Source organism: Sus scrofa, chromosome 4, assembly GCF_054392235.1.
Source record: "Sus scrofa isolate SSC_HxYL_T2T_F1_AM1 chromosome 4, Sscrofa_HxYL_maternal_Yorkshire_Landrace_v2.0, whole genome shotgun sequence".
In the NCBI taxonomy this organism is placed as follows: domain Eukaryota; kingdom Metazoa; phylum Chordata; class Mammalia; order Artiodactyla; family Suidae; genus Sus; species Sus scrofa.
Genome location: NC_139386.1, coordinates 56,317,498 through 56,335,931, shown reverse-complemented (window position 1 = coordinate 56,335,931; position 18,434 = coordinate 56,317,498). Strand labels below are relative to the sequence as shown.

Genomic DNA, 18,434 nt, shown 5'->3' with positions numbered 1-18,434 from the left:
ATCTTCACCAGTATATAAATCCTTCTGTATTTTTTCTTATGTTATTATTATTTTTTTGTCTTTTTTCTTTAAGGGCCACCTCCGTGGCATATGGATGGAAGTTCCCAGGCTAGGGGTGGAATCAGAGCTGTAGCTGCTGGCCTATGCCACAGCCACAGCAACGCCAAATCTGAGCCGCATCTGCGACCTACATCACAGCTCACAGAACCGCCAGACCCTTAACCTACTGAGCAAGGCCAGGGATCGAATCTGCATCCTCATGGGTGCTAGTCAGATTTGTTCCACTGAACCATGATGGGGACTCCTTTATTATTATTTTATGGCTGCACCTGCATGATATGGAAGTTCCTGGGCCAGGAATCGAATCAGAGCCACAGCTGCAACTTACACCACAGCTGCAGCAACTCTGGATCCTTAACCCACTGTGCCAAAGCGGGAACGCAGTCCTTCTATATTTTAAATAAAAACTGCATTTCAGAATTCTGTTGTGGCTCAGGGGATTAGGAACCCAACTAGTGCACATGAGAATGTGGGTTAACTCAGTGGGTTAAGTATCGAGCGCAGCCACAAAGTGCGGCATAGGATGAAGATGCGGCTCAGATCTGATGTTGCTGTGGCTGTGGTGTAGGCCAGCAACTGCAGCTTTGATGTGACCCATAGCCTGGGACCTTCCATATGCAGTAGGTGCAGCCTTAAAAAGAAAAAAAAAAAATCTGCATTTCAGAAACCCTTATGAGTACACAAAGGCAATTTGAAGTCACACAGTCTTGTGAAGGGTTTGAGCAAAGTAATACTCCTGAGCTTCTGCTGGGTGCCAGGCATTTCTCTGAGAGCAGAGAGTACAAGATATACGCAGACAAACCTTGTATGGTGTCCAGTTGAGGTGACAATGTTTAGATAAAAATGTGCCCAAAATACTGTGAAAATAGAGGTCTGAGGACTAAAACCAGGTGGCAAGGTGAAGGCAGGAGAAAGCTTCATGAAAAGTTTTTTTCAGGAGGGTTTAGGGTGCATAGCACAGAGTAGGCACACACTAGGCCTGACACCCTATTGTGTGTCTTTCTGTGCTAGGCCTGGGTATATAATGCGAAAGCATGCAATTCCTGCTTTGCCTGAGAAACAGTCTGTTTGGAGAATTAGACAAAGCTAAAAGTGATCATTGTTTTAATAATTGAACATGCAAAGTGCGTTGGGAGCTCAGAGAAGGAAAGAACTTAGTAGTTTCAAAATATAGATATTCTAGAGTGGCTAAAAGCCATTTGAACCCAAAGGATGATTTTTAATTTCTGGAAATATCAAACAGAGGTTCTTATATCTCATAGTTAGATTTTTCAGTTTTATCATTCCTGTTCAATATACGAATCCATTCTTAATTCAACATTGCTCCAAGCACAGCGCTTTAATAGTGGATATTTTATTAGAGAACTTAACTGCTGTCAGTTGCGGGGAGGTGAGGAAAATACAATCTGCTCTAGAAGATTTGCATTAGATAGAGTAGTTACAGGCTGTAGCATCTCCCCTGTAATTTTATGAGAATGGTATTACCCTGGCTTTCACTGTGTGATTGCTGGTTACCTTCTGTCAGTGAGCAACAGTCTTACTGCAAAGCAGGAGCACAACCCGTCTCTTTGTCTCCGTGGTCAAAGCAATTACTTCTTAGAAAGTCGGATTTTTGCAGAATGACCATGTACAGGAGCAAACGCAGACATCAGAGATGTAAGTAAATTGTGACCCAACTTTTTCATATGACTATGATGGGAGAAACATACTTGATTTCTTAAAAGACTAAACATGACTTCAGATATATCCTGGTAGTAGAAAAGATATTGTAGCTTTTTCACTCTCACCTTTATCTTTATCCCTGCTACATGCTTAAAAGATGTTCAAGAGGGAAAGGGGCTAATTCACCTGTTACTATGGAAACCTTTGGAAAGGTTTACAAAATCAACAGAGAAACAGATCAAATGCAATTTCAGTCTAGCTCAGCATCCTTCATACGGGCATGATAACTCGATAGTTTCCCTCTCTCTCTTTCTGTCTCTCTCTCTCCCTCTCTTGCTTTTCTAGGAGTGATAGATTTTCTTTTCTGGAAGTCTATTGGTAGGTTTGGGAAGCTAGCCTAAAAACTTCTATTTATCCATCCTATTTCAATTATAACTCTCAGGGGAAATAAAACAGGTCTGAACGGAGGGGAGAGAGTTAATTGTGAATGACAAGCTGAATATTTAACAGGATATCCATTGCCAAACTTCTTGATCCGGAGCATATTTGCAACATAATTCAGTACAGGCACTATTTCAAAGGGTTAAAAGGAGTCATCTGAAATCTCCCCTCAAGGGACTGATTTTGACTGAAAAGGAGCAGCATAGTCACCCTTGCCTAAGGTCCAGAACAAAGATGATTATGGAACTGAGAGCCATTAGGATTTAGCTAAAAATCAGAGTCTTATAATAAAACTGTATTTTATGGTAAAGCAATATGCCTGTAATGGAAAGCTTTCCAATCACATCTCTCTCCAGTAAGCCTAACTCTTTATCACTTTATCTTTTCTACTGCCTAAAGTAATTATTACCATATTTAGCCCAGTGTGTCCTGTCACTGACTCAATATGCCATCTTAGGTAACTGCAACTTGTTCTACAAAGTCTGCACTTTTTCATTATCCCTGTGGTGTCTTTAGATGTTTTCAAATGTTTTAAAACATAGAAAGACTCTTAGCAACAGTTACACCATCAAAAGGTCAAGATCTGATAGAAATGTGATTTTTTTTGAGAGTGATCTTTCTTCAGTCCATTTTTCACTTAAGACCCGAACACTAACATTTCTCGTGTTCAGAGAAGTTTTATGCATCACAGAAAGCTCTGAGGGACAGGACTGCTGGTTGATTTCATCTACCCAATTGCCTTTGCCTGCTATTTCTTTCTTTTGATTGAGAAACAACATGTAATGATTGCAACTTTTTTCTTATAAAAATGATTGGTGGCAAAAATCTACAAACATGTTGCTGATTAATTCCCTTGTGATTTCCTCCCACAAGAATGAATCTAAATTATGCCTGTACTTGAAAACCATCTTGCACCTTTACTCCTGTATCCTTTGTACACCCCCTCATTTTTTTCCATGTGAGTAATCATTGCCTTAATGCACATGACAAATACAAGATTCATGGAAAAAAATATACCAAGTCTCTCCCCCTAAAATGTGCTTGCCGAAGTCTGCGATTAAGCAGCAGGAAGAAATTGTGAATTGCATGAGACAAGTCAGAAGATGTATAATTATACAGGAGAAACACAGTGGGGTATACTGAATGATTTAGTTTAAAAAAATTACTTATGTTTAATTGTATCAGGTACCTGTATTACATTGCATTAACTGTTTCTATATTCTAACCATATAAAACATTGGAGAACAAGAATATAATAAAGTATATAGAAAGATTATCAATACAAGCAAATTAAATCCTTAAATGAATTTCTTTCTCACACTAATAATATTTGCAAAAGTGTAATGTAAACAATCATTTGCTATCTAATGGGTACATAAAAGTATCTGAAGTATCCCATCACCAAAATACAGTGTATCTCCATTTTCAATTGTATCTTGTAAAAAGCATAAGCTAACCTAGAAGCAACTGTAATGCAATTAAAGCAATAATTGCACACTTCACAAATCTCAATGTGGGAAAGAAGGAGAGTGTTCTTATGATTTAAAAAAAAATTAAGTACATAAACTTTCTAATATTCTTGTTCCCTAGCAATTTAACACAATATCCTTCAGTAAAAATAATGCAATTTTCTGTTGAAGGATCCAATAAGAGAACTAGGAAAGGTGCATATGGTTATGCCAGGGGTTTGTAAAGAAGCAGAGGAAGAGAAAAAGTACCTGTATAAGACATTTTCAAGTATAAATTGCACTAAGTCTTTGAAAATTCACAGGGGACTTTAAAATCCATTCCTCACTCATTTCCAGATTGGTTATTTATAATTCCCTACTGAGGAGGAGGAGAGGGATGGAAGAGTCCCCTTTTCCCTGCTTCTGATGGAGCAATTGTTATGGTAAAGGAAACCACTTTAGCATTCATTCAAATAGCAGATCTTACCTGTGCATAGTTGTGTAAGGATTTTCACTAAATACAGAATTTGTTGAGTGGTCATAAAAAATGTTTCCATGTGTCAGACACTGATTTTTGTCAGAGCCAAACAGGTAGAAACCACTTTAAGGAACTCTAATATATTTTGACAAATTAGGTTGAGGTAATAATCATCACTAGTATAAATAACTTTTCCTTTTAGCGCTTAAATACTGAATTTTTCTTACATATCGCATCAATCTATTGAAGTGTGCAGCTTATGTTTAATTTTCAGAAATCCATATTACGTATAAAACGAGGTATATGTGTAATCTCTTGCTGAAATTCCAAATGACCTTGAGAAAATAATTTTTGGTTTTTAAAGGAGACATAGAGATAAATTCTTAAAGATGAATATGTTTTTGACATACAGACTTGAGAAAAACTAGAGTATGATCCACATGTTATTAGCTATAGAATTTGAAAATACTATACTCCTCATACTACAGCAGAGAAAACTGTGCACGTCTAATTTTAGGTGTGTTAATATTTTTATCTTATTTTGCTAACTAGGAACGGATATTCATTTTTGATTGCTAATGATATGTTTGGGTGGTCTGATCCATCTTGTTATGGAAATACTTGATTAAATCATTTTAGGAACTGGAATGCTACTCATAGTTTTCTGCTTCCCATCTTAGCTGATGTCTGTACCTCTAAGGGTTGCAGTTTCTTCTTCTGAAACTCTAGAAGGTGTTTTCTAAGGTGTCGTCCATCTCTCACCCTCAGTGCTTTCACAACATAGGCTTTATCCTGTAATTCTCCCATTCAGAGCCATGTGATAAGATTTCATTGCCTGGACTATGGATGGCTCTGGGCTCACGTGATTCACATCCATGTGACCATGGGTTTACTGCAAGAGGCCCTAGAATCCATGTGAATATTAATCATTACCTGTATAATGATGAAAAAATATGCATATACCTCCATATGGTATTTTTGGTTCCAATGAAAACTATTGTATTTAAAAGGTGGTGCTAAATTTTCTCACTTTTTCATGCTCCATCATGTTTTCAATCACTTTTAATGACATATGTTTTATTTTTAAGAAAAAACATTGTATCACACAGGGATCTCATTGTTTTTCGATGTGTAAGAAAATGTTCTCATATTCTCAAATATTGGGAATCACTGAACTAGAAAATTAAATACAAACATGACCTTATAACAGACATTTACATCATTGTCACTCATTGCATACGTCCTCCTGATACTATGCTCTAGCCTTTATCAGACCACTGGATTACACCCCCCCAATCCATTTTATAATCTATCTTTGTGTCTTTGCCCATACATCTTCATGTTGATGGGTGGCCTTCACTTGTCTCTTCATGTGTAGAAATCATCTATGGTCAAGGTTTCACTTTCTCAAAGCACCAGCATTTTCCAAGTCAAACTCATCATTTTGTTTTCTCTTTACAGATGATATATTGAAACTTTATTCACACTTCTACATTCTATCATATGCATTGGAAATTTGTTTATGTCAGTACAGTTTTTTATTTTTTTAATGTAAGGTAGCTTTTATTCTTAGATCTCATTGCCTGGACTATAGATGGCTCTGGGCTGAAGCTGAAGCATTCTCAGAGCATATGGAAATACTTTGCCAGTATCAATCCATCACTGTCTAATAATCTTTACTCATTTAAAGAAATATTTATTGGAGTTCCCATCGTGGCCGAGTGGAAACAAATCTAGGAACCATGAGGTTGGGGGTTTGATGGCTAGCCTTGTTCAGTGGGTTAAGGATCTGGTGTTGTTGTGAGCTGTGGTGTAGGTCGCAGACATGGTTCGGATCTGGCGTTGCTGTGGCTCTGGCGCAGAACAATGGCTCCAGCTCCAATTAGATCCCTAGCCTGGGAACCTTCATATCCTGTGGGTGCAGTGCTAAAAAGGACAAAAAAGACAAAAAAAGAGAAATATTTATTGATCACCTATTATGTTACCTCCCAGACACTGCTCTAGTGCTGTGGCTTTAGCAATGAACAAAAAATACTATTGGAGAAGAGAATAAATATGTAGTATGCTGTGTGATGCTAAGTACTATGGAGAAAAAATAGAGCAAGCAAGGGGGAATAGGAGCTTTGTGAAATGAGGTGAAGAATTGCTGTTTTCTTAGAGTAGTCAGGAAAAGCCAATATGATTAAGGTCATAATTTGATCAGATACCCAAAGAAAATGAGAGAAAACTCTGCTTTCTAGAGAGGTCAGGCAAAAAGAATATGTGCAAAGTCCCTGTGGTACTTGGGATGCTGGAGGACCACAAAGGAGGTAAGAAGTAGAGTTAATGGAAAGATGTGAAATTGAGATTAACAGATATACACTACTATATATAAGAAGATAAACAACAAAAACCTAATTTGTAACACAGGGAACAGTACTCAATATCTTGTAATAACTTTTAACGGAAAAGAATCTAAAAAAGATGTGTATGTATGTATGTGTATATATATATATATATGTAACTGAATCACTTTGCCATATACCTGAAACTGACACAACATTGTAAATCAACTATTCTTCAATCAAAAAAAAAAGAATTGGAAAGAAAAAGTATCAGGAGCATTGGATGGGTAGAGGAAGACATAGAATTAAATGGAATGGTGCATTTTATGTATGAATAAATTGGTATATAAAATGTATTTATTAACTTTTAAGAAATACTTTCCACACTTCTAAGTGACTTGTGCAGTATTTTTATTAAAATGACAATTATGGAGTTCCCATTCTGGCTCAGCAGAATAAAAACAACATAGTATCTATAAGGATGTGGGTTCAATCCCTGGCCTCACTCACTGGGTTGAGGAGCCAGCATTCCCACAAGCTACAGCGTAGGTTGCAGATATGGTCTGTAACTGGCATTGCTCTGGCTGTGATGTAGGCCAGCAGGTGCAGCTCCAATTCGACCCCTAGCCTGGGAACTGCCATATGCCACAGGTGAAGCCCTGAAAAAAAAATTAAATTTAATTTAAAAATAAAATAAAATGACAACTATAAGAACATTTGAAATCTTTACCCTTCATACTAGTCAAGGCATCCAATCATTAATTGAAAGAGAATCAAACTGTGGTCATCCAGAGATCAGAAAAGTATTATTTAAACAAGAATTTTTTTCTGGTTTATCCTCTTATAAATATCCTTGTATTCTTGAAATGTTAACATTCTCTTTCTCTAAAAATTTGTCTATGAGAAAAAAATTTAATGTCTAGTTTGATACAACTGTTGTAAGGCTTCCTAAGGGACAGAGAGGAGGATACACAATGCTGTCCTCTCTGGAGGACACTATTAAAGTCAATCCTTGATTTCTCTATTACATATGCTTACTGGGAATTCTGCTCTGGCAGCCAAAACTTCTCCAGTCTTTTTTTTCACCTCAAGTTCCTAATATGAATTCTATAGCTGATGTGGATTGAGAATTTGTGACTTTATACATCCCTCCATGGAATCGTATCTGCATGGGTAGAATCAGGATGATCTGATTGAGCATGTTCAACGGAACCATAGTTGCCAGTTTGGGAGCAGAGATGTACAAAGGCTGACTGATAACACCCTTGATACAGATTGACCTTATATGGAAATACATATTGGTCTGCCCCACATCCTTAATCATTTGCTTTGCTTTTATAGGCTCCAGCCTGCAACTGATTCTGCCTACAGGAATACTATTTATTCCCTGCCTCATCCCACCCATCTTTCTCTCTCTGGAACTACTCCATGTGTTTTCCTATGTAACAATGCTCCACAAAGTCAAAAGTCGCTTTTTTTTTTCTTTTAGGCACCGCATCACCCAAGGCACATGGAGGTTCCCAGCCTAGGGGTCGAATCAGACCTGTAGCTGCTAGCCTATGCCATAGCCACAGGAACACAGGATCCGAGCTGCATCTGCGACCTGCACCACAGCTCATGGCAATGCTTAATCCGTAACCCACTGAGCGAGACCAGGGATCAAACCCGTGTCTTCATGGATACTAGTCAGGTTCATTAATCGCTGAGCCTCAAAGGGAACTCCCAAAGGTCATTTTCTTTTAACTTACCTACACTCAGAAAACAATGTGACTATCATTCATCACCTGCTTTTTTAGTTTTTCTCTTCCAAGAATTTGTGCTGCATTTATAGCTAGACTTAAACAAAAACCATGGCATTGACTATGCCTCCAGGTATTCAGGTCAATATTTTCTAACAGAAAGGCATTTATCCCTCAAAGAACCTTACAGTTAGAAATAACAATGTGGTTATTTATGTATTGGCACTAATGATACATGTATGGTAGCTAGGATCTTAGCAAAATAAGATTGGTGTTAATGCAGATATCAATATATCTTTTTAAGACACTGTCATAAATGCAGGGATTAAATTACATGATTAAAGAAAAAATAACCTTTGGAAAGTATTGATGGATAGGGAAATAAAAGGAAGTATTTTTTGTCCTACTTAGAAAGCAACTTTCTTAAAAACTCTAATCTGGTGTGATTATGTTTTGTGGACAGCCTATGTGGTTGAGCCATATTAAATCATCATTTTTGTTAAGTCAGAAATGGCAGTTTCTCGTTGTTAAATCCAAATACCAGCTATTGCAGAAGTCGGCAATAAATGGTGGGGGACAGGTAGATAAAATATCATCACACCAACACAAGTTGACAGTGGATTAGCAATGAGATCCAGCTGTGTAGCATCTAGTCACTTATGATGGAGCATGATAATGTGAGAAAATAGAATGTATACATGTATGTGTAACTGGGTCACCATGCTATACAGTAGGAAAAAAAATTGTATTGGGGAAATAACAATTAAAAATAATAAAATAAATAAAAATTAAAAAGCAAATAAATAAAGTAAAAGTCAAGGGCATTTACACTTAAGCTAAGAATGAGTACTTGATATACTGAAAGAATAGAATTAGGTAAGAGAATATATTGATTGTTATTCTTTATATGTAAGGTTAAACTTTCCACAAAGAAAGTGTATTCAGTCCTGTCAACATAGATTAATTAAAATGACACTTTCATTTTACAAGTGACACATCCAACTGGGCTTCGAAGATCATAGAAACTTTAGAAATTGCCTAACTTCTACCAAACTTAAAATGCTTATTAAATATTTTGAAGTCTCACTACATGATTTTATCATTAGAATTTCTTTCATCCAAATGGAAAATAGGGCAGCTATAAATGAATTAATAACAATATCAAAAAATGATAAAAATAACTTTTGACATTTATATGTCAAGTACTGTTTTAAGCATTTTGTTACCTCTGACTAAAGTAATTTATATAACAGAGCAATAACTGAACATGTAAAAGCAGTAATATGGTAATCTATGGCCCTTTTGATTTTCACTGCACTTTCAAAATGTTATTTATAATTTTGTTATCTATTCTCTAAGAAATTGAACACCTAAAATTAAATTTAAATACATATTGATTAGAATAAAAGTATAAGCTTATCTGCCCCCTGAAGAAACTAAGAAATTAACTTTAAAAGGCAAATATATTGTTTGATCAATATCCCTATTCCTTGAATCATATAAAAACAGAAAAAATATCCTAAGGAAAAGTTTTACATATCTATATGCACTGAAGTATTCGCATATGAATGCCTTTACTTTGTGTGCCATCTTTTCTGCAAAAGAATAAAAGGTTTCCAAAACTTAGAAAAGCAAAGTGCTGTGCAGTGATTTAGTGATTCATTGTGATACACTCTTCTTGGTCTAGAACACCTAAATTGTTTGGCATAACCTTTTGATTCATTTTGTTCTCTGTATTATTGATTTTTCTTGGCATTACTTACTAAATTGCACTCTTATTCTGACTATGAAATTTCCAACACCTTTAGATAACTAAAGTAACTATAGGGCTACATTTTATATGTGTTAATGTTGACTCAAGGGCTTAATGGTCTCTAATCATTGACATTATATTACCTCTGAACTTCATTTGGATTTTTAAAATAAAAATAAAATCCACATACATTTCCTTAAGTTACTTATAGATAGAAAGTGTGGCATATATTTTTGTAATGTTTCTTGCCTTAGGCTACTTATCATTGGAAATAATTTTAAGTATATTTTATATGATTCTTTTGACCCTCAATGAACTTGAAAATGCCTTAGAGGAACAGCTGGATATATTTCCTTAAATAAACACACATTGTTCTTCAAATTGCTTCTATCCATCTTTGTAATAGGCTCCACAGGCAATGGGAATCTTGACTTTGAAGTCACCTCCACTGCGTTCATGTAGATGTCTGACTACTTAATACCTTTTTTTCTCCCATAATTGAACAGTGTCTTTCAACTCGTTTGCTTTTAGATATATAGCACGTAGTCATAACTTAATCTTTACCTGTACATTCAGATTAGAATATTTTTGGTATTTTATGTAAGAGTTAAATGTAGCATAAACTATGATATCAAAAATATGCTACACCTGGAATATTTCATTCTATCTAATTTATACTGTCAGTAATTAATGAAAGGCTAGTTTAGAATTAAATAAAAATACACGTATGCAAAATCAGAAAATATTTATTTTTAATTGGAGTGGGAGGAAAAGTTCATTTACCTTTTCACTTCAATTTTGCTAAGGTAGCAAGGGAAAATGGTCATTTGAATTTTAAAAGTGGTCATAAAATTTTTCTCAGTACTGAATTTGTCCTCCCAGAAATACATAACTTCATATAAATTTATATGAATTCACATAAGTTCATAAATTCATTATAAATTCATATAAATGACAGTAGCCTTTTTCTAATGATCATTTCTAACAAAGATGATACACTCAAATTTTTTTTTCACTTTCCAAAATTTATTTTGGTTATGTATATATATACATTTTTATATTATAGTTGATTTACAGTGTTCTGTCAATTTCTGCTATACCACAAAGTGACCCAGTCATACATATATATAAATTCTTTTTCTCACATCATCCTCCATCATGTTCCTTCACAAGTGATTAGCTATAGTTCCTTGTTCTGTACTGCAGGATCTCATTGCTTATCCACTCCAAATGCAATAGTTTTCATCTACTAACCCCAAATTTCCAATCCATCCCACACCCTCTCTCTCCCCCTTGGCAGCCAAGAGTCCATTCTCCATGTCCATGAATTTGCTTCTTTTCTGTCGATAGTTTCTTTTGTTCAATATATTAGATTCCAGATACAAGTGATATCATTTGGTATTTGTCTTTCTCTTTCTGACTTACTTCACTTAGTATGAGAGCTCTAGTTCCATCCATGTTACTGCAAGTGGTATTTTCTTTTTCATGACTAAGTAGTATTCCACTCTGTATATGTATCACATCTTCTTAATCCATTCATCTGTTGATGGACATTTAGGTTGTTTCCATGTCTTGGCTATTGTGAATACTGCTGCAATGAATACACTCAAATTGGATTAATGGGTACAGAGTTTCCCAAAGAGGCTGTAGCATTGATACTCCATGAAGGTTTCTAGAATTTTTTTGTTTCTTCACAATCTAGACAGAAAAAAAAATTTCAGATCATTCACCATGCCAGTTTTCCAGAACTCCAGCTAGATTTTGAAAAGGGATGCTCTTTGAATGGACATGAAAAGTTATTTGAAATTGAAAGAAAAATAAATCATTTAAAATAATTTTTAAAATATTGGTCTTTACTTGAAAAGAAGTTGATCAGAAAGCACAGGGAAAAGATTGAAGAAATTGTTTCATGAAGCTCATAGATATGTTTGTGGCTGAGATTCTCTTTTGAGTCTAGGGTAATGGGGCTGTGGAAATTAGAACAATGCTAAGTTAACCAGTTCTCTTATAATAAAACAGTAATCCATCAGGTTAAAGAGGCTTATAAGCACTTTTTGCCCAATAGAAACAATCATCTAACTTTCTTAGTTGGGGAAACTACTAATCGTTAGTAATACTATTTCTCCTAGATTACTACTGACAGTAATTAAATCAACAGTTGTAGTAATTTGCCATATATTTCAAGCTCAATTAAGTAGATCTTGCCTCGTTTATCTGGATGCTAATGAATCAAATGGTTTGGGGACCAAAATTCCCAGTAAGTTGCCCACGTTTTTAAATTTTATCAATATTAACTTAGGAATAGGTTGTAGGGTATAAGAAATATCTGTCATAATACCTTTTCCCAACAAAATGTGTTCTAAATATTATAATTCTATGAAATCATATTCAGTTAGGAAAATATAACCTTATACTTTTTAACTAAGATCATTAAATGGAAATGGATAAAACATGCTGCAATGCAGCCTATATTCTACTAAGTTTTGAATAAGACTCCAATCACTGGTATAGACTGACACTTAGCATATGACTGTCAATTCTTTTCCGTGGAGATTTTCTGGTATAATGGACACATTTTACACTTTGCACTACCTTTTTGTGTATTTAATAAAAGTATAGCTTCATAACACATTTACCCTTGTCATATATATATAGTAATAAAGTTAGGTTTGGGTACTCCTTATGAAATAATTTGTGACTATTGGTCATTATTAAGTTTCTATGATTATTATAAAGTAACATGACCTAAAAAATTATGAACTTCTCACCTATGTTTATTAGTCACGACTAACATTTATAGAATTCTTTTTTTTATAGACAGTCATGCTTTGGGTGTTTTACTGTCTTCTATCCATAAAAGTAAAATAGTAACAACCTTTAATTAGGTTATTATGTAACTAAGATTTTGTTATAATTGTTGGGTGGCAATACACACACACACACACACACACACACACACACATATTTCCATTACTTGTCCTAATTCATTTATTTCATTTATTTATTTATTTTGGCTGCACTCATAGTATGTGGAAGTTCCTGAGCCAGAAACTGAACTTGGGCCACAGTAGCAACCTGAGCTGTTACAGTGACATCACCAGATCCTTAACCTGCTGCACCACAAGAGAACGTCTACCTGTCCTAATTTAAATAAACTTTAAATGTCAAATTTCTTGAAAAACCAAGTAAGTATAGAGGTAATTTCAGTTGACAAGTAAACATCGTCAGTCTGTTATCAACTAAAAGTTTTACAGGTTATTTCTTCAGTTATTCTGGGTCAGTGTTTACACCAGTATTCAGTGAAAGCGTTCACAATATTTATCCATCTAAACTTTGTTACTTTGTTGTAGTGAACATATTTTCCCATCATTGCATTAAAGTATATGTTAAGAAAGTGTCTCATTTTATGACTTTAATAAGAATTACAAGGCTTTTCTTGACCGGCTCTTATCTTACTTTGTGAATTCATTTTTTTGCCATCCCATGTCGCATATTCCAGTTTAGTGTGTGATACTGAATTTTCTTTATTTTCTCTGAGGAATTCTGTCCAACATTAGGTCCTTATGTTGCTTCTTCTGTTTAGAACACCCTACCCTCCCATCTTAGCTAATTCCTACTCCTCCTTCAGGAGCCAGTCTAGACAGTCATCTCCGACTGATTAATTTCTCTAAGTTCATTTTGGCTAGTAGAGCTGATCTTTAGATGTATTCCTTTGTAACTTATGTGTGCCTCGTATGTAAATTAAAATGTATATGCAGTCATTTGGCGTCACCCCTGAGGACAGAGACTAGTTTCCTTTCTTCACAGCTATATTCCCAGCATGGCCTGGCATTAAGAAACCTTCAATCAATAATTATTGAAAGATTAAAGGAACAGATTGCCTTACTTATGCACTTGTTTCAGCAATTGAAACTGCAGTTATTTTCCCGAAATAAATCACTAAAATGCAGTCTATTAATGAAATATCTTTTCCTTTTTTTCCTTTTTGGCCATGCCTACGTGCAGAAGTTCCTTGGCCAGGGCTCGAACTGGCACCACAGCAACAACCTGAGCCACAGCAGTGACAGTGCTGGCTCATTAACCTGCTGCACCACAACAGAACTCCAATATCTTTTCCTTTTTCCTTTTTATATTCACAAATGTCTGGGAATGATGTTAATCCACTAAGGCCTTTTTGATCTCAGCTTTTAGAGTTATTTTCCTCTGCTAAGAACGCTAATATACTTTATTTCATAAGACCTATAAAAAGGAATTTAGGAGTTCCCACTGTGGCATACTAGGATTAGTGGTGTGTCTGCAGCACCAAGATGCAAGTTCAATCCCCAGTCTGGCATAGTGGGTTAAAGGATCCACTGTTGCCATGGTTGCTGCATAGGTTGCAACTGCAGCTCAGATCTGATCCCTGGTGGAGCTGCCCAAAAAGGAAAAAGGAAAAAAAAAAAGGAGGAGTCCCCATCGTGGCTCAGTGGTTAATGAATCCCACTAGGAACCATGAGGCTGTGGGTTCAATCCCTGGCCTTTCTCAGTGGATTAAGGATCCGGCATGGCTGTGAGCTATGGTGTGGGTTACATATGCAGCTCTGATCCCGCTTTGCTGCGGCTCTGGTGTAGGCCAGTGGCTACAACTCTGATTAGACCCCTGGCCTGGGAATCTCCATATGCCACGGGAGCGGCCCTAGAAATGGAAAAAAAAAAAAAAAGACAATTATGTCTTTTGTAATTTAATAATGTCAACCCCAAATTTAAGGCACACTTTGGAATTTGCATGAAATGTATATGGGGATTTTTTTCCCAAGAACTTCTGCTGCACTAATCATTGAGCTAGTTTCTGAAGTTTCCAGATTTTTGTATCATTATGTTTTGATAACTGAAGTCTTAAGGGTGATAAAACATTCAGAATTAAAACTTGCTTCTCAATGCCCCAGTTTTCCCCTCTATCCAGAGTTGACTCTGTTTCTAGATTTAATTATTTGTTACATCAATTTTGCATCAGTTAGAGGAACAAATTGTATGTTTCTCCACAGATTTGTAGCTATTAATCTCAGCAGTAACTCAGTGATTGATTTTTTTCAGACCTCAACATCACAGAGACATAGACTAGAAGGAGTAATTGAACCAAGTGCAGGACCTGCTGACTGAATCTAGGAAAGTTGAGTCTTCATGTCATATATGATATATCTGTGTTCCTAATTTGTGATGCCACTTTTAAACTTTGGGATATAATTAGAATGGTCCTATAAAGAATTTCACTGACCACTTTCTTTTTTAAATCTTATTTATTTTATATAATGAAAGGCTATACTTTCAGAGATCATTTCTATAGTTTGTCACTGACTACTTTCTTATTCTCTTCTTTCAGTGTCCCTTCCATTATTCTCATTACTCAGTAATGATATCAACTAAGAATTCTTGACTTGTGACTAAATGTGACCTCATTTTCAAAGCATTTAAAGTTATGTCAGGTGAAAGCTCTCTCAAGGGCTTTCAATATTTCATATATATGGATGTATAATCTGTGTCAATAATGAATACTGCACATAAAATTGACCTGAATGGTTAGAGCACAAACTTTTTTCTCAGCATTGGCAAATTTCTGACATAAAAGCTTAGAATGGAGCAGTTAAAAAGAAGCTATTAGAATAATGTAGAGACTCTGAAAGGATCTCCATGCTACACTTTTTTTCTTTGCTAAGTATAATTGAGATTTCCAAGGATTTTTACTGACAAGTCATTTTACTTTCTGGACTTGGTAATTGAAAAAAAAGATAAAATTGTTAGAGGAGCAATAAGGAATTCAATAAAGAACTGAAAGAAAAATGTTATGTGCTTGATAAATTTATTTCAAGCTTCTTACCTGAGTTGGTTAGAGTACCATTCTAAAGGGCCCAAAGCCACATTTTTTAAATTCACCATTCCCCCACAAAAGTCTTTCCTATGTGCTTTTCCATCATCTTTTATTATCTCTATTAAAGTGCTTGGCACATTACAAATTACATTTATTTTTTTTGCATAGCTCTTTCTAGTATATTATGATCAATAAGACAAGATTTATTTTTAATCTTTATATCTTGTACCTTTCCTGGCCTGTACCCTGCTCAAGGTAGGAGCTCAATGGGCGTTTCATAGATGAATGAATGAATGAATTCACTAATATGGTTGAGTCTTTGGCTTTAGTTTATATCATTTATTTTTATTATATTTTAACTTGTATTGATTACATTCAGTAACATTGATAAAATTAACTTTCTAATGAAATAGTCCTTGAATTAGCGTGATATTCTTGGAAGTTTTTAACACTGCGCATGGTTACAAAGGTTTAAACCTAAAGTCCACTTCATGTTTGGCAGTCTAATAACGATTCCAAATTCATGGTTTTAAATTATTTTCTATTTTTCAGTAACAATATAAAAGGTAGGTTTCATTTCCTCCTTAGAGATATTTCATCATTGTTTATTCACCCCTTTGGAGTGCTAGGCATGCTTGTTAAAGATACTCAGATAGCCATCCATTTGTTTATATAAGGTATAGGAACAGTAGCCAAAGCTTTAGACCTATTGCTCCAAATTCTGCCAAATTTAAAAAGTACCATCTTTAACATTCATTTAGAACCCATATCTTCTATCTCTTTTGTCTCAGAGCCACAGGCTTTCATTGAGGACTTCTGAATCAACTTGTTTGGGCCTCTACTCTCTTACTTGCCAAATCATTATAAAATTAAGTGGGAAAAAAATTTCCCTCCATATTTCATCAATTTAATTACCAAAATTCTCAATTATTCTTTGGATCTTATTTCATTATTTTCTCCCAAACTATACTCATTACATTGTTTAAGATTTTATAGTCAAGTCCTTCATTTCCCTGAAATTTGTGCTTGGAAGTTCACCAGATAACTATCAAATCAATAGTCCATAATTAAACTCTAAGCAGAAGTACTCTGTATATTTCACAAAGCTTAATTAATCTTCCCCAATGGAGTACTTCAATGCTATTTTCATAATGGGAATAGTATTATGACCTCTAAGAATATTTTATTTTTCAATCACTTATTAATTATAAAGCATAGCTTCATTCATTCTTTCTTTGTTATGCAATCAACTTACTGTTTATCACAGTCTGAATTTAATGGCAGGTAAGACTGTTGTATATATTTCAATTATATATATATATATATCTAATGAATACTGCCAAGTTCATTAAATACTATATGAAGATACATTGTCATGACAAAAACCAACCAAGAATAGATATAGGCCACTCTGGTTTCTTTCCCGATTACTGTAGAAGTTTGATTTGTGATAATGATAGTTAATTATTTTGAACAAAGAATCCAATCAATCTAGTCAGTTTACCAAGGAAAAAGGATAGCACTAAACAAGAACTTTGATAAGATTGGAATAGACTACCAAAATAGATTAATTAGTTTGACGCATGCTTTAATCAAAAGTGTTGTCATGTCCCTTAGTAGAAAATACATCTGTTCATGCACAAAAGAATAATGTTTCTTTAAAAAACTTAATTTTCAGTCTTTTAATAACAATAATTTTTACATTCACCATGTTCTAGTTGAGTGTGAACATTATGTAGTATATGTCTCTGAGTCCTTCAATTTAGAAATATGAGTTACTATGAGCGATAATAAAACTGCCAGAACCCAGATACGTGAATCTCATAACAAATGGTACAAACGGATTCCTATATACTCTACTCATAAACATTAGAAATGATGAAAAGCTTAATCTAGTTGTAAACAACCTGCATAAATATATTTTATGCTTTTTTTTCCCGGGTGCATATAGGAGTAGCAAAAACATTTAATAACATTGAGCAATCTAATTTTAAATAAGCAGTTTCCTTTACATTTAAAATGAGATTATGAAAATAGTTATTCTTTACTAGCAAGTAGGTTTGTATTTTCATTGGATATAAAACAATAAAATATTACCACTTCACAAAATTTTAAGACAACAGAAGTGCTTCTTTATTATGAAAGTAAATTCAGATATTTAAAATATCCTTAGAGCAATCTGAATGTATAAAATCAAGAATTTTTGAACTATCCACCATTTTGAATAACTGCACAATAGACAAACCTGTTCACTGGCAGCATGATTGATCCAGATTACATTTATGTAACTTTCTTTTTGAAGATATAGTTCTACGCAATGTCTTCTTATAGATACTGGTTGAAAAATTAGGAAAAACCCAAAAGAGATGTTTTAGTTGCCACTTAGCAGTATACTTAATATTTTTGGATTGTAACTAAAGGATAATCACTAACCTATTGTGACTTAAACTCTATTTAGACTTTCAAAAGAGAGTAAACAGCACTATGATATTCTTAACAACAGTGTTTATAAAACAGAAATTAGCTTAAATCCACGTTGAAAACAAAATATGCAATCTTATAAGATATCCCTATATATGATTCATATATATATACCTATTTCATATGTGTATATATGAAAGAACCTACCTTATTAATTGTGAGCCAAATTTAAGAATTTGTTTTTTTTTTTTCCAGCTCCTTTC

The 18,434-nt window shown here is 34.6% G+C and overlaps 1 protein-coding gene and 1 long non-coding RNA gene across 33 annotated transcripts in view; one reads left to right on the top strand and one right to left on the bottom strand.

The window, feature by feature from the left end:
* The window catches only part of RALYL (RALY RNA binding protein like), a 765,932-nt gene that overhangs the window by 553,418 nt on the left and 194,080 nt on the right, over window positions 1–18,434 (top strand). Inside the window, exon 1 of one of the 32 annotated variants that reach the window (XM_013996648.3) lies at window positions 1,584–1,716. The exons of the other annotated variants lie outside the window; for them this stretch is intronic. Within the exon in view, the coding sequence (XP_013852102.3) occupies window positions 1,680–1,716 (37 nt within the window). The 5' untranslated portion in view covers window positions 1,584–1,679. Of the gene's footprint in view, window positions 1–1,583; window positions 1,717–18,434 lie in introns of those variants that run through there. 32 annotated transcript variants of the gene reach the window in all.
* LOC146403812 (uncharacterized) overlaps window positions 10,638–18,434 on the bottom strand; it is a 55,221-nt gene continuing 47,424 nt past the window's right edge. The window contains exon 2 of the long non-coding RNA XR_014843067.1: window positions 10,638–11,603. This is a non-coding gene — a long non-coding RNA (uncharacterized LOC146403812). The remainder of the gene's footprint in view (window positions 11,604–18,434) is intronic.